We start from the raw sequence: 20199 nt of genomic DNA, 5'->3' as shown, positions 1-20199 counted from the left end.
AGGCTGTGGGCATTGCCCTCTTATAGTAGCTGATACACAGTATCAGCCTGGCAGAAATTCCCTCCCATATGGCCACTGTGGTACCTGGGCTTGGGTGCCAAAACACTCAGTGGGATCTGAGCTGAACCTGCACAGAACACAGTCAGAGGCTTCTGGGGTTTTGCTTCTTGCTCTACAGGTTTCTGGGCTGGAATTCCCAGGGTGCTTTCAGCTCTGAAGGTGACTCAGTGGTTGGGTTTCATTTGGGATGAGTGAAATGGGATTTATTCCTGCTGCTTGCAGGGTCCTCACAGTGAGAGTACAGGTGTTGTTCTAGTTTGGAAGGAATCTGGGGTGGGATCCTCTTGGGAAATAGTCTGCAGCTGAGGACTAGGAAAACACCTAGAGCAGTGACTGAAGATGGGAAGAGAACACCATTGTTTTCAGCATATGGGAGTGGGCTGGTTGTGTCTTGCTGACTCTGGTGCAACCACCTAGCTTTGCTTTAGAGTGACCTTTATTATAAATCCTGCAAGACTGCTAATAGACACAAGGAAGAGGTACAACTCAGCTGTCCCAGGTAGTAATTCAGTTGTCATTCCAAGAGATGGCAGAATTGCTGACTGTTGGCTCTTGCAAAACCCATGAAACCAAACAAGGTTTGGGATTAAGCTATCTTCTATGAGAGAACAGCTCTTACTGTTTATATCCATGGCACTGACAATTATGCCATAGCTCTGAGGCAGCTACAAGGACAAGCAGGCCTACAAGGTGAGTAACACACTATGTACACTGGTTCCCTGATGCTCTTTCTGTAGGTTGTAGAAAGAAGCAGCCCCTGTGGGGAGTCCAGAATTGGCTCAATGCCTCACAGTTGTTTGTGCCCACATTCCCCAACCCAAAGCCATACAAAGGGGACTTCTGATAATTATGGATATTTCTGCTTTAATCTGCTTCATGGAGATATATCAGATAGAAAAACAAAACAAAACAAAACAGAGTCAGAAGTAGCTGCAAGCTTTCCAGTGCAGGCATAGCTCCTGTAAGTCATCAAGGCTACTTCCAGGTCATCTGTCTTTGTTCCCATCCAGATGACAGTGAGACATTACTCGGGCTTCCTGCTGGCACTGAGGTCCTACTCAAGCTGTAGCTGTTGTCCTCTTTGACACTCTATCTTACTTGATTTAATAAGTAGAAGGGCTTCAAGCTCGCAGCTCTGCAGGAGTATCTGGCTGCCGGGATGGGTGGCTTACTTTAAATGCCTCTAGCTCCAGGAGAGCTTTGTTTATTCTGGTTATCGTGGGATATGGACCCATGTCCACTTTGTATCTGCAAAAGGAAAATAATTTGTGAGGTACTCTTGAGTCAGCCAGCCAGTGCAGCAGTGAGCAAAAGGGCAGAGCAATGTGCTGTGTCTGCTCAGTATGGGAGAAACTCAAAGTCTGGGGTACTTCTGCATTAAGAAAAAAGGTTCATCCTTATAGGTTTAAAAACAAATGCTAGAGGAAAGGTTAGTTAGTTCTTCTGTCTTCACTAGGCTTCCACATAGTGTACAGCACAGGGTAAGAAGGCACTATGTTTTTTCCTGGGAATCCTCAGCCACTACTTGCATAAGCTTAAGGGTTTCAACAAATACAGTCAGATTAATCTTCACCCCTGTGTGCAATGTAAATACAGGGCAAACAGGGAGAAAGGATGTGGAGTATGGGCAGTCTTAGCTTTTCTAGTGGCATAGATCAGGTTTCCTCCAGGGGCCTCTAAGAAGAAAGCCCAGTTCCTTATTTCCAAGAGCTTCCAAAAGAGACAGTATTTATGATGCAAGAAAATTCCTGCAGAAAAGAATCCATAACTGGATAGGGCAGGCAGGGTGGATGCTTTCCTAGCAGGCAGAAGGAGCAGCAGAAGGTAAACTCCAACAGCCCAGCATAAGGAGTAGGTGCCCTTAAAGAGCACCTCAAGCTTAGCTTTAATTACCTTTCAGCATTGGCAACTTGAGGCACCAAGCACAGATCAGCCATGGAAACCTGCAAATGTAGGAGAGAAAAGGGGCGAGAGCAACTTGGAGCCTGTCCCATCACACTTCACTGTTGTGGCAGCCTTTGACAGCAGGAAATTATTTTATCAGCCAGTACAGAGGAGTTGTCACAACAATCCCATTCTTTAATCCAGCATAAATAGTATGATAACATTACAAGGAAAGGAACTTAACAGGAGTCACTAGTAGAAGCCATCAGCCTTCAGAGAGTTTCATATTTACCATCTGAGCATCATGACCTCAAGGACACAGTGCTTCTATGGCAACTGCCTCTGAGCAAACAAAACTGCTGGCAAGCTGCAGAGGGAGGCAATGGAGGGAGGGAGAGAGTTCACATGGCTGGGAAAAGATGAGTAAATTTTGCTTGTTTGTATTGCAGGAATATCAAGCCCATGTCAAGACCTGATATGTGACAGGGCCTTTGCACACAGGCTCAGGGACTTGCAATCTGACAAGAAGACTCAAGGACAATGCAGCCAGCTGCCTATCTGCACAGAGGCAGCTGCCCCCACCCCACTCCCCAGGTCACAAAGCTCTGTGTGCCTTTCAGAGCACGCATTATTCTCCAGCATAAGATCTTGTAACTAGCCTTTGTGCACCCAGGGCTCCAGTTCCATTAGACAACCCTCAGCACCACAGGTTATTGCAGGAGCCTTCCATTTTTGCCAGGCTTTTATAAGAAAGATCCAAGTACCTGCCAAAGAGGGCTACTAAACGTAAGAGGCCTGAGTGGCCTCTAGCTTGGGGTCAGAACAGCTTGTATGTGAGCTCTTTGAAATTTGTCCATGTTAAAATTGCATGAACAGAGCAGAAAAATACAATACAACTTGGTTAAGGGTTCTGCAGAGCTAAGAACTGAACCTGTGTCCTATGACAGGTTACTTTGAATGCCAAATCTCTTAAAAATTAAGTATATGTAATTGGTTTCCACATCCTCTAGTAGCAGCCAGATCCTAGATACAGCTGCAGAATGTGGCCATCAGCAGCATACAGGCAGGGACAAGTAAACATAACTATTTGCAAGTCAGTAATGGCCTAAGTAGGATCCATACAGCTGTTTTATTTGTGGTGAAAGCACCGCATGTAACTCTGAGCACCAGATGGGGTTGTGCTGTGTCTCCACAACTGATTTCCCTTCCTATAATATGAGTTATACTAGGGTTTTCAGTTCTCCAATGGTACACAACACTCTCAGATACTTACTTCATCCCCCACACAGTAGCGCCCAGCAGTGTCCTGCAGAATCTGCTCCAGTGCTGCCAAGAGAAGTGGTACACTGGAGTGAGGCATTGGAAACACATTTAAAAGGGACACCCAAGACCTTTTAGGCTTGGAATTATGAACAAAGGCATTTTAACACTAAGGGGAGTATGAAAAAGGAGCAATTTGGAACAGAACCTAGAAGGAACAGATATTTCACAACAGCACAGTTATAGGCGTCTTTAGGGTCTCTCAGCCTTCTGGGACCCAGGGTGATTTCGGCTGCTCCAGGCAATGCACTTGAAATATTAAGAGGACAATGTAGAGGTATGTGAGAGTGGGAAGGGAAAAATGCAAGAGTTCAGTCAGTTTGTGTCTGTGCAGAAGTGAAGATGGGCCTGCCATTCTAGCACATAGGGAAAAGGGTTTTGAAGAAACAAAAAGCACCTTATTTCTCCTAGAGAGGAGAAGAAATACTCTGCTACTTGCTAGAATCTGTGGGAGTTTTCCATCAGATATATTTTTTCTAATGACAAACGCCTACCAATGTAGACTAATAGAACTTTAAAGCAAAACGCACTAGTTTGGCAGCAGCTGGGTGGGAAGGAGAAGTGCTGTCAGCCCTCATGCATGAGGATCCATCAGCTGCTGCAGTGTCCGGGATGGCCTTAGGCTTTCCCTCTTCCATGCACAGCAGTGGAAGCACACTGGACAGTATCTTTCCTCTGAGACCCTGGAGTGCTACCAGCAGGGCAGGACCCCAAAACACCAGCCTAGGGAGATCTGTTATTCTGCTTGAGGAGGAAAGTAGGACCCCAGCAGTGCAGAGTTTTGAAGGGTTAACTGAAGTGCTGATCATTTTGGATGTGGGACGCACCTTGGAAGCCAGACGTGATGCAGTTCTGAGCCCATTCCATTTTTTTCTCCCCTATTTTATTCAGGATGCTCAGGTTCTGTGAAGGCAAGTGCACTCCAGGTTAGACTGACTGCTGCTGGCTGGACCTTACACACTACCTCATCCAGTGGAGGAGAGGGGAGATGGGGAGGTGCCGAACCTGAACCCCCAGCTTGAGATCAGCCTGCCGGGGCAGCCCTTGACCTTACCCTCGCCGAACCATGCACCCCGCTGCATCTCTCTCCTGGGGCTGTTCTCTACCCGCTGCCAGGGTATCCCTTTGCCTCTGCCTTTCGGGTTGCTCAGTTGTTGTCTTTCTAAAACATACTAGACCCTGCAGTGAAAGTGCATGGGTTTGGCTGGTTTTGGAAAGAACCCTGGGGCTCTATAGGATTTTTTTTGGTAGGAAATACTGTACTGTTGCCATTGGCAGATCAGGAAGAGGCTAAGCAGAGATTTCATCTGCTAACACAGAGTCTTAAGGTTTGCCACTCTATTGGCTGGCAGCAATTTAAAGAGACAGAACTTTTCAGAAATACAGACTCCTGGAAACCCATTCTGCTTTTCTCATTTGTATGAATATGATAAAGCAATACCTGGATTGGCTGAATGCCGGCAGCAATGTGATCCGCAATCATTCTGACTTGGGCTCTCTTCTTCGGATCTTGTGGCAGGAGCCGGGGGTTAGGATGGGTATCTTCTAGGTAATGAATTATAGCTAGCTGTAATGAGCAAAGAGATATGGGAAGTTATTGGAGAGCCAAGGAAAAGTTCACATAAAGAACAGATGGGAAAGGGGAGCTGATACAAGAGAACATAGCAGCTTTTATAGGAAGTTTGTTACCAATCCAAGCAGCAGAATATTCCTTTCGATGTCTACTTGGGATCTTCTTGTCATTTAGCCCAGCTGTAATTTCAGGCAAACCCTGGCACAGCCATCTAAATCAGACTACAAAGTGCTCAGGGAAAGGTGGAGTTACAAACCAAAGCTGAATTGAGATTAAATCCTTGACAGCGGTTTCCCAGCAGAGGCTGTGTGCTATATCTGCCCCAAGTGGGATTGTTTATCAGAAATGCCATCTCTTTTCCAATGCGCAGATGAGAGCTCAGGGTAAGAGATGAAGCAAAGCCATCCCTTCAAACTGGCAGCAAGCTGGAGTGTGGCTAGTTACCGACTGAGAAAGGGTGATGCCATCAATTTTCAAGACTGGGACTTGCTGCATTGGATTCGCTGCCTTGAATTCAGCAGAAAACTGTGGAAAGAAACAGAGATTACTGTAACAAGAAATTCTTCTTCCTTGTTTTCTTCCTCTAGAACCAAATTGCCAATTTATTTAATTTTTTACCTGGCTTTTCATTCTACCTCAGTACTAATATTTGCAGTAAGTTATACTGTACTATTAGCCTAGAGCAAGCTCTCACTGGGGCTCAGGGGTCACCGCATCCAAGGCCACACTGCTGTACTTCTTGATAAACCATAAACACAAAGGCCAGGATGGCAGGATGCAGCAGTGTCACTATCACAGTTCTAGTTCTCCAACTCCACCTTAGCCCATAGTGGTACTACTGGGTGCATGACTCCCAGTTAAGGCCCCCCAAATAAATTCTCAGTGAAGATTTCTTCTGACAGCCCACCCATTCCTTTGGCAGGCCCCCTGCTGTATCATTTAGCATCTTTTGGATACCACTTCCCCACCACGTATACTTTCTGGCGTTAACTGCATGAGGTCCAGTCTGTGTTTAAACTGCAGTGCAGCTTCTCTGAAGTCTGTGTGTCAGGTATGTTCAGTTATATCATGCTAAGCAGAAGCAGAAGATCATTTGCATCATGAAATTCACTCACAGATGTTTAAGAGAGGAGAAGACCTTTGGTCTCCTGCAGCCATCTCCTCCCATCCTGCTAGCCAGGAAATACTGGTTTAAAGGAACTATTAATTACAGAGAAGCAGTGAGGAATTCAGTGACTTTGCCTGTGAACTTTCTAGTGCTGATCCAATTCTCCTAATGATCCCCAAGTTCGGTACCCCTGGAGAGAGCAATGGCAGCTGTATCCTTACCTGCTGTCCCCCGTCCTTCAGGAGGTTCACGGGTACCACATCATAGGCAATCCCTTTCAGAGCCAGGGCTAGGGAGAACAGAGTGCACAGCTTCAGATGGGCACACTGAGACCAGTGTCATTGTTAATGGGCTCAGGGAAATGTTACCATCTCCATTTGGAAAAAGAATGGCTTTAACAGCAAAAAAGACACAATACTTGAAGAACAGGCAGTCTGAGTCCACCAAGAAGATAGTGCTCTGGCAAATGAAGGACCCAAGCACTAAAGATCAGTCCTGGCAAAAACACTACATTACTCAAAATAAGCTTTGCCACTCTGCAGCACAGCTGCTCCTGACAGAGCTTGTACAGGGCAGGGGGGCCTGTGCTCACAGGCACATCCTCGCTTAAGACTGTCTCAGTCCAAGTAGCGACCATTCCCAGTCCTGCTTAGCTCTCAAGACCTGGGCAGACCAGAGTCTAAGGCAGATTCAGTGTGAAAACAGAGTGTAGGGCTGTTCTAGATAATGTGGAAGAAATAGTCATCTGCATCATGTTAGCTTTACAAAAGGAGTAAATCCCTCTAACTAGCTGCAGACTTAGCGAAGCCCTTCTGTTTGTTCCTCTCCCTTCCCCCTGCTCCAGATAGGCTGTGGTATTCCCTTCCTTCCCACTGCTCCTGGATCAGGTTTGCTTATGTCTCTCTCTTAATAAGTGACTGATTAACTGGGTTAGCAAAGGGGAGGATACTGCAATGACACCAAGACAATAAAACAGAGATCAATAGTGGATCTTACCAATTCTCACCCTCCAAGAGCAGGAACTTCGGAAATAGCTATAAAGTATCGGCTGAGAAGAGAAAGACAGATAAAGTGGTTATATAGCGAGAACACCAGAGTATTTTAAGGAGAGCAGTGCCCGAAGAGAAGGCGTTTCAGGAACTGCAAGACTGCAGAACGAGGTCTCAGGGAGAGAGTGCTCCTTTCTGAAAGTGGCTGTTCCTGTTTTGGATGTACAGGTAGTGTCCTTGTCATGCTGGCCCTCTGAATATTGAGTTGCCCCTGATGCTTCCAGCAATGCACCACTGCTCTTAAAGTTATCTCCTACAAAGCTTCCCTCTTTGTCTCTGTGAGATGTTGCTTTTAGCCCCTCTTCAATTTTTTAAGCAAATTGCCCACTGATTATGCCAAGCACCTGCCCTGGGTATTTGCGTGGCATGAAATGGCTTTTCTGGCCACGCAGGGCAGGGCAAAGCCTCTTTCCAAATAAGAAGAGTTACTGCTGTTCCAGATGAATGCTGAGACAACTGAACTGCAGCACCAAGGCAGCTTTTACAGACCCTTCCACCCTGTCCAAGCCCTCACCTTTTCAGATGCCATGATCAGCATGTGCAGTCTGCTCCAGGAAATAAAAGCAACCTCTTTGCTTTCCCTTTTAACTCAGCCAGGAAGGCTTATCTCCTAAAGCCAATGAGGCAAGGACTATGCCCCCAAATCCGTGCCCAGGGCATGAAAAACAGACGCTCAGATTCAATCCTGAGCAACTGCTGTCAGCTGCATCCACATCCCTGTGCCAATGCAGCTTCAGCTAGATGGCGGAGCCATTAACCAGCTCTGAGGTTGGAAGCACATTTAAGAACTAGCTTTATTTCCCCAGCTTTTTGTCCAGAAATATATATCCACAGAGCCTGCCAGGCTCTCCGCAATTGCCAGTGCAGAAAGATAGCCGGGGGGAACAAAACAAGGAAACTGAAGCCGTGTGCAGAATTTCTGTTTCACTGCCAGCTCCCTGAACAGGGGCTGCCTTTGCAGGGGGTGCCTCAGGGCACCCCTGTAGCCGTCTTCCCATCAGTTCTGGCCAGTGCTGAGGGTTTGCTACACTGCGTGCCTGGGAGAGGCTGCTGCTCTGCTCCTGGGCCAACTTTGTGCAAAATATGAAGCTCACCTTATGGTCTTTCCACGCAGGAAACTGGTATTCATGCATGTCTCTAAATAAACCTGTAATCATGTCTCTCCTCCACAGAACCCATGGCATGCCAGGGAGCTCTCTGTGCCTCCACCCTCCCAAAATGCATAGAAATTATACCAGAGACTGACAGCAAGACAGAAAAGAGGGATTTGCTCACTGATACACAATCTGTCACCAGAAATCCAGAGAGACCCCAAGGATTTCTGTGCTCCAGTCCTTTGTAAACTCGATTCTTCTCTTACAGTTTAGATTGGTTCAAATAACTTCAAATGAGGCATGCATTCGATTAAATTACTCTAGTCAGAGTTTACTGGAGAAATGGTTTCTATGTGAGGAAGTGATGGCAGTATTGACAACACTTTCGTGGACAAAGTACTTACTGATTTTCTTAAATTCTCTGCTTCTGGAACCAGGGCATTAGAAATCTCAGCTATGCTTTTTTTTTTTCCAGATGTCTAGCCTGCTGGGTTCCAAGGAAAAAACATAAACTATGACTTCAAATGGGAAACATACAGCATTTGTTACATACTATTTTTACTTGTTTTTCCTGGGGACCTTGCTGATGATCTTTTGGCTCAGATATTCATGTCCTTCACCACATCTGTTTTGGACTCTGGCCTCTCAGCTGGCAGACACATTTCTCCTGATCTTCTCTACAGTTGTTGTTTTTGCAGCCTGTACTATCACTTGTAATAAATTGTGCTAAGTTAATTGCTTTGCCCTATAATTTCAAGGCCTCGGGGGATTTTATGAAAATGAGCATGGAAAACAACCCATTTCTCAGCTGGGAACTGTATCTTCAGAGGCTGGGCCTGGTATGATCCCTTAAGTTCATGCTGTTTTGCTCCCAGCAGCAGGACAGATCACAGGCAAAACAATCATCTAAGTAAAGCCTGGAGTCAGCAGGGGTGTTTTGTCCTCAATAGACAGGTCCCAGAGTGACGTTATAGCTAATCTTCCTTGGACTAAAAGCTGAGCATGGGCCAGGGGAGTAGCGGGGAAGAACTGCCTCCATTTACAATCCCCATAAGCTGCAGGTTAAACCAGCAGCAGCTGGGAGGATAGCAGGGGGACATTTTCCTCATGTCTACTGAGATTTCTGGTTTGGTTCTGTTTTCATTTCCAGCATGAGTACCGCAGTGAGGAAAGTTTGGGCTTAAATCCCAATCTAGACTAAAAATCTGGGATATGCATTTCACAGTATAGGAAGATGGAAGAGACACCCCAAACTTCGTACGTTGAGCCCTGAGGTTTCCAAGTCTGTTCGCTTCAGTATGGTCTCCTCCGGATACCAGCTCCTGCCAGGTGACATTCTGGATGTACCTGGAAAGGCAACGTCTTTCTTGAGAGCCACTGCTCCCAGCAGCCTGCACACACCGACTGTTGCAGAGCACCCGCCTATGTGGGACACAGGGAGAAAAGTGCTCCTTGGAAGCTTGTACAGGGGAAACCTCGGTGTCCAAAAGGCACCGCTTGTATTCTGCTGGCTTGAAATGTAAAAGTACAAGCAGAAGGAACAGGCTTGCTCCTCAATGCTCAGTATCTCTGTAGCAGGCATTGGTGTTAACAGCTCACATGGATAAACCACCTTAAGTAAACACCACCACTGCTTTGAAAGGCCTTAGTTTTATTTAGCAAGGGGGCAAATTCCTTGCCCTCCACTGAGAGGGAGCCGGGGTGCAGGCCGGGGCAGCAGAGGTCTGTGTATGCGGTGCTGTGCACGGGGTTGCCGTCCTCTTGGAAACCACCATCCCGGCCATGCCGGGGCGTCCGGGGCACCAGAAGCTGATTTAGGCCGCGATCCCAGGCAGCTGCCCAGGCTGTAGCGAGGAGCCGCTGCCCCAGACCCCACTCCCTTCAGTCCCGGCGCCGCTACCGCCCGCGCTCCCCTCCCGCCCGGTGGGGACGCTCCGCAGGGAGAGTGGGAAGCGAGCACCGCGTACCTTGGCCGCGGCAGAGCTCATCCCGCGCCGCGACCCTCCGCGGGAACCGCGCTGTCAGAGCCGACCCGACCTCGGGCCGTCCCCTCCCCTCAGGGCCCCGTGCACTGGGGACGGCCGCGGCAGGACTACATCTCCCGGCGTGCCCCGCGCCCGCCCGCCCCGGACTCCGTCTCCCAGGATGCGACGCGCCCGTCCCGGCGCTGGAGCCTCGCGGATGCCGGCGGCGGGGGGCGGCCGGGCCGAGCCGGGCCCGCTGCGGCAGCGGGAGTCCCGCCAGCTGCCGGGGCGCCCCGCCGCCCCTCCCGCTGCGGCTCGCCCGGCGGCGCTGGCTCTCGTCACCATCCTCAGCTTCGCCTCCCGCTTCCACCGCCTGGCGGAGCCGTCGCACGTCTGGTACGGGCCGAGCCGGGGCGGGGCCTGTGCCCCGGCGGCAGGGCAGCGTCCCAGGGACGCCGGGCCTGTGGGTGGGTCTCTGCCCCCTCCCGGAGGCGCCCCCGAAACAACCGGAGTTCGGTCTCCGCGCCCACACTCCCACCTTCCCCCGTTCCGCAGCCCCCGCCCGCCCCTGCCTTGCCCGGCCGGGGGTCCGTGTTCACCCGGCAGGTGCTGGGGCGGGATCCCGGCAGTGGGTCACAGGGGCGGGTTGCGATTTCTGCCCGGCTCTCGAGACATGGAGCCGAGAGGGCATCGGGGGTCGGGGAGGCGGGTCTGGGAATCCGTGGGTTGCAGGCTGTTTTTTAAAGAAATGTAAACTGAGCCTGGAATGAGAAGAGCAGATTAGAGGATTTGAAGTGCTGATATAAAACTCTCTAGGAACGACCCCGCTTAGAACGGCTGAAGTATTTGCCGTGGTTTTCCAGTGAATTTAATGCATTGTTTCCTATGGAATATACGGCAGTCACCCTCTTCGTGATGAAAAGCACGAGTAAAAAGACATTCCTGGAATTTTTTACTGTCTTGAGCATTTTAAGAGGTGGTTTGGTGCTTTTGTTTTTTCCAGTTGGGATGAAACTCATTTTGGGAAGATGGGAAGTTACTACATTAATCGGACCTTCTTCTTTGATGTCCACCCCCCTTTGGGGAAGGTAAACTGCTCTTCTGTTACATGTGTTAGGAGCCACAGCAGTGGGCCAACAAATGTTTTCTCCATCCGTCTGGCTGAAGGATGTGATGAACACCAAACCCTTTCCCAACTGTTGTTGGCATCATGGTAATTTGCAATCTCTGTCCAGAGCCTTCACTTGCATCTTTTCTTCTTTACGAAAATGCTTTGAATATAGGAAAACAAAACAGTATTGCATATTGAGTATTAGAAAGGCTGGACATTAAAAAATGAACATGACACTTACGTGCTTTGGTGGGGATATTTAATAGAAGCCTACGGTTCAAAGGAACCAAATAGTTCCTGATAACTTGTGTGTAAATGAGACTCCTGCCACAAAGGACCCTGAAAGCCTTGACTTGCTGTTCTGTAATCGAATAACTTGTTCTAGCAACAGTGTGCAGTATTGATGAAGGTACACTCCTCCTGCCTCAGAAGGATTATCTTCCTTTCAGGCTGAGTTGCCTTAAACTATAGGAATAGGGAGTTATGGGAGAATCTACAGAGATAGAATTCGCAAAATCCCATACCTGGTATTTCTCTTGAACCTGCAGTCGTCCTTATAGTCAACAGCCAGAGTCCTTTTGATCCCTTCTAGTTTTGCTTTTATACAAAGAGCAATATGTATACATATGAATTCTGTACATAAACTTTTGTTTGGATGATGTGTCTGAATTAAGTAGTTGTCCTGTGGATCAGACTTGGCTTCTATCAAAATCTTACGTCCTGCTGGCTTGGATACTCCTTCCTCCAATGCGATTTCTGTGACCATTTTTTTTTTTTCACTTTTCCTCTTCAGATGCTGATTGGACTTGCTGGCTACCTTAGTGGATATGATGGTACATTTCCTTTCCAAAAGCCAGGGGACAGATATGAGCAGCATAACTACATGGGAATGAGAGGGGTAAGGCTCTACATGCTAGTATCAAGCTGGTTAGGTCTCCTGTGCTTTTCAGTACAAAGTGTTATGTCGTAAGAACAGCTCTCCTGGATCAGATCAGAGGTCTGCTTAGCCTTGTGCCTTGTCTTTAAGCTCCTTAGAAAAGTCTTAGTGATTGTATGGTGAATAAGTCTTAATGTCTGTCTGTGAGAGGCCAAGTAAGAAGGTAAGGTGCTGCTAACTAGTGGGACTGCACTCCTGAGTGGGACAGATATCTTGCCTGTTCTGCAAAGGGAATATTGCTGGGCTTAGGCTTCTGCTCACTCCATTGTGCCCGGATGCTCTGCTGGAGAGCCAAGGATGTCAAAAAGCCAGGACCATCCTTCTTCGGCCTGCAGTTTGTCACCATTCAGTTTGACACTGAGCTCAGTAAGCTGATGGAGCTGGGAGGAGAGAGGCTGAAATTACTATTCAGAGTGGTATTCTATATGAAACCGTGGCTGTACTGCTATCTAGGAAGACCGAGAGCCATAAAACAGCAGATAACATAAACCATAAAAAGAAGATGTGGCCAATTGCTATTGCCTAGAAAAAAGCATAAAAACGGGGAAGGCTTACTTTCTTAGTTTACTTTCTGGGTCTCCAGCAATATGTGGTTCTAGATTTGCCTGAGCCAAAGGTGGGAGAAGTCTTAGAACCGGACACTGAAGAAAACAAATTTTACTGTGATGCTGCTTTCTTTTGTTTTGATTTATGTTCTTCCTCCTCCAACCATCCTCAGTCTCATTTGTGTAGGGGAGGTGATACTGGTCTGCTGAAGATGTGAGGTACAGGTGTATTTTGTTCTTAGATTTCATATTCTAATATCTTGTTTAAAAAAGTTGAATATGGTGGATGTGTAGTGTACCTGCTTGCCATGTCTTTTTATGAATATCTGATGTAGTCTAGCAAAAGAACCTCCAACTGTTGTTATTGACACCTCTAGAGACAGAACAGAATAGGCAACTCTCCTTCTCTGAACAGAATCTTTGTTCATTTGGCTTTTGTCTGGTGTTCTTAGTGAGTCAGTTCAGCTGCTGCAATACCTCCTGTTGTTGGTAGATGGAGAAGATGAAGGAAGGGAAAAGGTGTGGGTGCATGCTTACCGTCAATTAGGTTATAACTCATCTTGTGTTGTTCTTCTCCTGCAGTTCTGTGCATTCCTTGGCTCCTGCCTGGTTCCCTTTGCCTACCTCACAGTGTTGGAACTGTCAAAGTCACTGCCGGCAGCCTTACTCGCAGCTTTCATCCTTATTTTTGGTAGGTGTTCCTTCTACAGAAAAATTAGAGCAGGTTAATTGTTCGGAGAATTTAATTGCTGGATTATCGTATGTTACCTAGCCAGGGAATATTTGGGTTACTGAAAGAGGTTCCCAAAAGCAAAGTAATTCTGCTTTAAAAATATGAGACTTTTTAATTGTTGTACCCCTTGAGAATTTTACAGTCTCGTTTAGTTCACAGATACTTCTGTTATGTGCATAAGCACAGCATTGGACTATATTTCACCTCAATTTTAAGAATTTTTATAAGATCAATGATCAGGAATGATTTTGCCCACTAGTGAAATATTGATGTCTCCCATATGAGTTATAGAAGTATTTAACCGCTTACTGGAAGAGTTCGCAGGAAGAAATTTTAAAAGTTCCTTGTTGAATTGAGCCAAGTAGAGAAAATAACATTGCAAATGGAGTTACTGGGATTGGGGTTCTGTAAGAACACACAGACATTGAGGCATGGAGACTTAAAATATCCAAGTCATATGCATTTTTCGTAGGTAGCATCTGAAAGATGTCTTCTCCTGTAGCATCCTCTGGCATCATGCTGGTGCCTTAGTAGGAAGATCATTGCTGCTTGTAATGCTGTCCATCTGAATATGTCCATCTGAAACCTCCCAAATGGGGTTTCACAGATACTGTTGTACTGCCTGGTTTTTGTGTTTTGATTTTTTTTTTTTTTTTTTAATTTGTTATCCAAGTAGAAGTTGAAATATTCTTATCTGCTCCTGTTTCTAAAATTTCCCATGTTCCTCTTGTCTTGACTACACTGAGGAAACTAGCTTTCTGCAATCTTAGATTCAGGTTGGGACTTCAAGCCTTTGACATTGTTGTGTGTCTGTTTGTAGATACAGGCTGTATTACTTTGTCGCAGTATATTCTGCTGGACCCCATTCTGATGTTCTTCCTCATGGGAGCTGTTCTGAGTATGGTGAAATATAACAGCTGTGCGGATAGGTAAGATAAAGGTGATAATTTCATTAAACTCTGGGTACTCAGCTTTCACACAGATAAAACACTGGAACACGTCTGCCACTTGGTAGTCTGGGTGAATGGCTGAGATGAGATTGTTTCAGGAAATTTGGAGGTGAAAGTGACTCATGATGAGAAATTTTTAGTATGAGGGTTTGTGAAACTAGGGAGAAAATATTGTGGCTGGGGTAAACCAGGAGAGATACTTAAATAGACTATTTTAGCATGGAAGGAAATTTCAGCAGAAATAGTATTTATGGAACTGCAAATCTTGAAAATGAAGGTTAAAGCTTTTTAAAACTTGACAGGAAAAAAAGTATAGGGTGTTGCAGATCAGAGAAGAAGGAATGAAGGACAGTTAGAGCCTGTTCAAGGCTTTGCTCTGTAATGGCAAAGTTATTAATTTGTTATCTTGAACCAGTCACTTTGTCTTCAGGCTGGGGAAAAACAACTCATGTGTGACTGTGGTCATATAAGCGCTTATGAAATCCTGCCAGCTGAGGTAGATAGTGTAATTTGTTTGGCTTAGAGAAATTTGTACCAAAAATTTGAGAGAAATATAGCCACAATGTTTCTGAATAATGCAGTTAAGTTGCTCAGGATATTTGCTGCAAACCCATCCAGAGGGGAATGGTGATTTATAGGTGTTTTGATATGTCAAAAGTCTTCTTTGCGCCTGGGCTGTACAGAGTAGTTTCCCCAAAACGCATCCAGAATTCAAAGGCATAAAATCTTAGAATACTGTGTAGTATATATGAGTAATTTTTGTTTCATGAAATGTTCAAGAACTGATTATATCAACCTTAGTGTGACCGCAGCATTCATGGCTAAAGTGCAGCCTGCAGTGTTATGTGGGGCCATCAAAGGCCATCCTTATCTACAACACGCACCCCAGGGAGTGCAAACACCAAATTATGGGGCAGTACTTGATCAACCCTGTGTACCTTGACCTGAACTTATTTCTCATGTATTAGAGCTAATCCTGTTTTCAAATTAGTTGATTTTAAGCAAATTAAAAGCCAGCTCTAGCTGTTGTGTTGTTTAGCAGGTCAGGGGGATTTTTTTCTAGCCAAAATAGAAGCGTCGAGGAGTCGATAAAAGGGTTTTAAATTCTGCTGTCATGTTTTCTCATCTTTTCTCTGTGGTTCAGTTTTAGTTTAGTTTGTAATATGTTTACTTTTTTTCTGCAGCTTTTGTTTGTGCTTTGGGTAGATGTTTTCCACTATGGACTTTCTGCTTTAGGAAAGGTAGCTGTTCTTTTTCTCCTGTTCTCCCCCATTTCCTTAGCTTTCAGAGAGATGTAAGTTTGCATTCTATGGAGCAAAAGTCCTGTTTCTATTTTCAGACCTTCCTTGTGTCAGGCTTTCTTCACAGTAGTGTTTTAGCTAATACCTGGTGTCTGTGTTCCCTTCTTTAAAGGGGACATCTAGGGTTGCCCATGTTTAAGTGTTGGACCTTTCAAAAATTGATGAAAAAATTATCCTTCTATTCCTCATGGGCTCCTGAAATGAAGAAGAAATGTAACTTTGTAGGGTAACTAAACTGCTGTTTGTTTTCCTGACCACAGATGCCCATTCAAGTAGCCATCATTTGTTTACTGACCTGCTCTATCTCTCCTGCAGGCCATTTTCTGCTTCCTGGTGGTTCTGGCTGAGTCTGACTGGCGTGAACCTTGCCGGAGCAATGGGAGTAAAGTTTGTTGGCCTTTTTGTAGTCCTCTTTGTTGGCCTGAATACAATCTCTGACCTATGGGGCTTGCTGGGGGACCTCAGCCTGTCACTGGTGAGTGTCAAAGCCTTTTCTTTCTGTTAAGGTTTTCTTAATTTTGTTTTGCTTTCCTTTGCTGTTGTAATTCTCCTAGTTATTGACAACCATGGAACTAGGCAAACAGTGATACTATGTCTGCAGCAAACGGGAGCATCTGAGGTGGATAACGATGATTAAAGATGAAGGTTACAATGGAAAAACTATTGCCATATGTTTAAGAAACCCCACATATATCAGCAGGATATAATGTCATAAGAGCACAGCAAAAAGTTTGTTGCTTTTTCTCGAGAGAAATGATTACCTTTCTAGTTGGATGAATTTGACGGAGTCTAGGTTAAAAATGCTCATTGGGAGTCGCTGTGCAATGGCACAAAGTGAGACGGTGTCCAACAGTTGCCTGACCTTCTGAGGTGTAGATTATACCTGGCAGACAGGCACATCTTGCAGCACCCAGTTTGCATAAGCACCACAAGTTCAAGTGCTGCTTCATGAGAGCAGAGGGGCACAGGCCACAGAGCAGTAGTGTCTCTCATGAGTCACAGGTATGCTCTGCAGCTTGCAGTCTTGTAGCCAGTCGTGAGGGTGAAGGCAGCCGTAGTCTGCTCAATTTCACACATGTTTAGTTCTTACAAGCTCTAAGAAATTTGCTGATGTGGTTGAGTTCCTTGTTCTAATATATTGCATTTTATATTTGGGCACTGTGAAATCTAACATTTGGGAAAATACCTTGATGTACCATTTGCTGTCTTGAAGTCAGCAGGGAAACAAATTCTTCAAGCACATCTTTCAAAAGGTGTTCAGTTCTCCTTTTGTCTCAGCCTCTTCTGAAGCTTGACATTTCTGTATCTTACTGATTCTGTCCTGTTTGTCTCATAAACAGAGGAGGTTTCGGGAAGCTTTTTCTATTCCTGCTGTGTGGTTTGTTTTCTCTGATTAATGTGAATCAATGTGGGCTGCAAAGATGCAGTGTTCCAGCTCTGGAGATGCACTCCTTGAGCGAAGTCAGTTAATTGCATTTGAAATGGAACAAATCCATCATGTCTAAGCTTTCTGCCAGCAGACGGCTGCACAACGATTTCATTTATGCTGCTGGCAGCAAAGGCAGCAACCCCCTGAATATGTAAAGAAATTTACTCCAGAAGGTAGGTGCTTTCTGAATAACTAACTATTTGGCAACCCTTGTGCTTGAGGAGGGAAAAAAAAACAAAAAACAAACAAAGGAGAGAGGATTAAACCCCTGAAAACCTGAATAACTTATCTCTGCATTTGTTATGAAACGACTCATGATTATTTACATGCAAGGTTTTTGGGACTAATTTGATTTCTAGAATTCTCAGCTTATCTTGGCCCACTGTTCTGGTTTGCTTGATGCTGTCCTTCATGTACATTTTCTTTTGTGACTTTGCATTGAAGTCTGTAGTTAAAGAAAACCTTTTGACGAAGATTGAAGCATATTGTGGTCATTTTGAGCAGGAAAGTGGAGACAAGTTCATATGCCTCTCTGCTGCATGATTTTGGTTATGTACCCTCAATCAGCATTTTTCCAGATGCCCGGTGGTTATTAAGTGTTCTGCTCAAGCACTTGAGCTGGGCAACTGTTCCCTTTGACTTCAGTAGGTTTTTTGTTTTGTAATGTCTTCAGATTTTTCTATTACTTCTGAAACCTTTGCATCTGTTATTGAGGGATGGAGGATGATGAGCTTAATGATTGAATGATAGGTACCATAAAAAAAAAGGAAGATAGCAAGTATATATGCCTTCGTCAGCTCTCAAGTTAGATGTGGACATTTAGCAAACAGCTCTTGCTATTTAGGGTGTTTTCTTCTCCCACAGCTGTTTATTACCCTCTCTGTATTTTAGAATACTTACTCTGCTACCAGCAGTGTCAGTAGGATGTGAATATGTAATTGCATCTTGGGTATCTGTGTACAAGCCACCTTTAGATAAAATCCTCTGCTTTTGTGTTGAGACAGCTAGAAACACTCACAGGTTTTGGTGCTGCCTTTTCTGTAACTTCTGGCTGAGGACCAGCAACAGCAGTTACAGTGTCAGAGCATCTGGGCTGAGTGAGCTGGTTTCTGTGAATGCAGCGTATCTAGGGCCCCAAGAAGTCCTCGTTGCAGTCAGACTTGTTGGGAGAATTGTATCTAGTGTGCCTTCATCTTTTCATTTTCCCTTTTACTTGGCTTTGACAGTTGCTATTCTGGAAGCCTTCTCCTTGCTGTGATTCTGTGTCAAGATGTGTACTGCTCAGATAAACAAGTTAAGGTCCCTGTTTTCAAACTGCTGTCAATGGGAGCTGCCCAACCTCCTTTGCCAAAGTTAGGCATGCCTAGAATTTTTGGAAGTTAAACTCTCCTATTGCCCGTTTTTGTGTTCCTCCCAAGACCCTGAAATTTAAAGGTACCCCAGCTCCAGTTTTCAGAGATGCACAGCAAGTTCTGCCTAAGCTTTTACTTCTCCCTAGGCCTTTCTGAGGCAGTTTTGCAGCCTGCTGGGCTTGCTTGTGTGGCGGGCTTATGCTGTAGGACCACTGCTCAGGGTCCTGTGAGATACAGAGTGGAGTTGTTCCTGCAGCTACACTGTTTGATCCAAGTTGTGTTTGTTACAGGTCGTGTTTGGGAAGCATTTACTGGCTCGTGTACTCTGCCTCATCCTGCTCCCGCTTGCCCTCTACATGACTATGTTTGCTGTTCATTTTACAGTATTAAATAAAAGGTATTTCACAACTTTTTCTCCAGAAGAAGAATCATTTGCATTTGCTTTGAATTAAAGGCTATTGATTATGAATTTCTCCACTTTCAGTGTCAGAAGCACAGCCATAAGCTGTGTGTTTATTTAATTCCCTTCACAGACACTTGCATTGTTTTTAGAGAAAGGCTCTGACTAAGCTGGCAGTGAAACTGAGTTTAAGACTTTCTGAAATGCCAAGCAAGTATCCTAACCAAACTCTCTGTCTCCTTTTTTTTCCTCCTCTCTTTCCTGGACCTGAAAATGTCTCAACTCCATTATTTTTATTTTTGTTTTTATTAAAAAAAAAAAAAAAAGTCTGAGTGTGCCCAAAGGGAGGGCTCTTCTCTGAATACCTGCAACCAAGGGATGCTTTGTATGTGGAAAGACCACAACTACTAGTAAGGTTAAGTAACATTTTTCAATATGCTAGCATTAAGAGATGAGGTGAATAAGCATTTCACCATAGAAAAAAAACAAAACAAACTGTTGTTTTTCAGTTTAAGTCAATTGGTCTTATCACTACCCTCTTAGCAGAAATGAGACTTAAAAAGCCACAGAGAGAAGCTTTGTTATTATCTAACCTGACAGTGAGTCAGTTGATTTGCCATAAGAACACCTCCAAAGACAGTCAATGGTGCTTTAAGCAGTGTTAGTATGTACATCTTTATGACCTCAAGTCCTTGCAGCTCTGTACAACTTCCTGCAAGACTGTGTGTATCTACTGTGATGCACAACATTAGAGGTGTGTGCATCCAAGGGAACTGCAGTCTGTCTTCTCCTAATACCATGTCTGGTTTTATCTTTTTCCTTCTGTAAAAACCATTTGGTAATGTATGATAGAGCTTTGTATGCCTGTTTCGCCAAACTTTGAATTGTCACATTCTTTGCTCTCTTTTGTAGTGGTCCTGGGGATGGATTCTTCAGTTCAGCATTTCAGTCCCAACTGATCGGGAACAATCTTCATAACCTCTCCATTCCAGAGCGTGAGTGTCCAAAGGAATAAACTGCTTTGAGTGTTGTCAATGTACATGGGGGTTTAAATAAAAACAGTGTCTCCTGTAAGTCAGGGCAGGACAGTGCAGATTATGCCTTTGTGGTCATGATCAGATCTGTGCTGTTCCTCTGTGCAGTTTTATATATTGAGAGAGAAAAAAAAGACCGAAAGTAACACCATGTTTAGTGCAAGGTCACTACCTGTCTCATCATGTTTCTTCTAGAGGGAAAGATGCCATTCTGTGAGATTTGACGCTTTCGTGCGCGTGCATCTTTGTATTTTTTGGCCTTTATGTTGCACGAGACAACAAAAAGAGATTTGTCCTGTTCACTTTGGGTTAGTAAGTGTCTGAATGTATGACTTGTTTCCAAAATATTTGTAAA

General features: G+C 45.2%; 2 protein-coding genes across 6 annotated transcripts in view; one reads left to right on the top strand and one right to left on the bottom strand.

Moving 5' to 3' along the window:
* Positions 1 to 907: 907 nt before the first annotated feature.
* GSTZ1 (glutathione S-transferase zeta 1) lies at positions 908 to 10190 on the bottom strand. Of its 4 annotated transcripts, none has more exons than XM_065838106.2 (9): positions 10056 to 10190; positions 6942 to 6993; positions 6167 to 6234; positions 5282 to 5362; positions 4706 to 4831; positions 4092 to 4167; positions 3218 to 3270; positions 1954 to 2003; positions 908 to 1308 (listed from the first exon to the last, which is right to left on the bottom strand). In XM_065838106.2, exons 1-9 carry the CDS (start codon positions 10074 to 10076, stop codon positions 1182 to 1184), a joined length of 654 nt encoding a protein of 217 aa, XP_065694178.1. In that variant the 5' UTR covers positions 10077 to 10190; the 3' UTR covers positions 908 to 1181. The 4 variants fall into 4 exon arrangements, with proteins under 4 accessions (XP_065694178.1, XP_065694177.1, XP_065694179.1 ...); XM_065838105.2 differs by lacking the exon at positions 10056 to 10190 and adding an exon at positions 7509 to 7613; XM_065838107.2 differs by lacking the exon at positions 10056 to 10190 and adding an exon at positions 7509 to 7614 and having other exon boundaries at positions 1175 to 1308; positions 1954 to 2076.
* Positions 10191 to 10233: 43 nt separating this feature from the next.
* POMT2 (protein O-mannosyltransferase 2) overlaps positions 10234 to 20199 on the top strand; it is a 29481-nt gene continuing 19515 nt past the window's right edge. Inside the window, exons 1-8 of one of the 2 annotated variants that reach the window (XM_065838103.2) lie at positions 10234 to 10448; positions 11056 to 11140; positions 11957 to 12061; positions 13228 to 13336; positions 14199 to 14307; positions 15945 to 16104; positions 18701 to 18807; positions 19723 to 19805. In XM_065838103.2, the coding sequence (XP_065694175.1) occupies positions 10234 to 10448; positions 11056 to 11140; positions 11957 to 12061; positions 13228 to 13336; positions 14199 to 14307; positions 15945 to 16104; positions 18701 to 18807; positions 19723 to 19805 (973 nt within the window). The remainder of the gene's footprint in view (positions 10449 to 11055; positions 11141 to 11956; positions 12062 to 13227; positions 13337 to 14198; positions 14308 to 15944; positions 16105 to 18700; positions 18808 to 19722; positions 19806 to 20199) is intronic. The other variant, XM_065838104.2, reaches the window with a different exon arrangement.

This window comes from Patagioenas fasciata, chromosome 5 (genome assembly GCF_037038585.1).
Source record: "Patagioenas fasciata isolate bPatFas1 chromosome 5, bPatFas1.hap1, whole genome shotgun sequence".
NCBI lineage: Eukaryota > Metazoa > Chordata > Aves > Columbiformes > Columbidae > Patagioenas > Patagioenas fasciata.
This window is presented reverse-complemented; position numbering and strand designations above follow the sequence as displayed.

What these genes read in the sequence shown, in the direction of transcription:
- GSTZ1 (XM_065838105.2), bottom strand. Translation starts at nt 7,532, where the DNA reads ATGCTGATCATGGCATCTGAAAAG. An exon ending in TGATCATGGCATCTGAAAAG is followed by an intron (nt 6,994 to 7,508) that starts GTGAGGGCTTGG and finishes TTCTCTTCTCAG; the next exon opens with CCGATACTTTATAGCTATTT. An exon ending in GCATCACCCTTTCTCAGTCG is followed by an intron (nt 4,832 to 5,281) that starts GTAACTAGCCAC and finishes TGCTCATTACAG; the next exon opens with CTAGCTATAATTCATTACCT.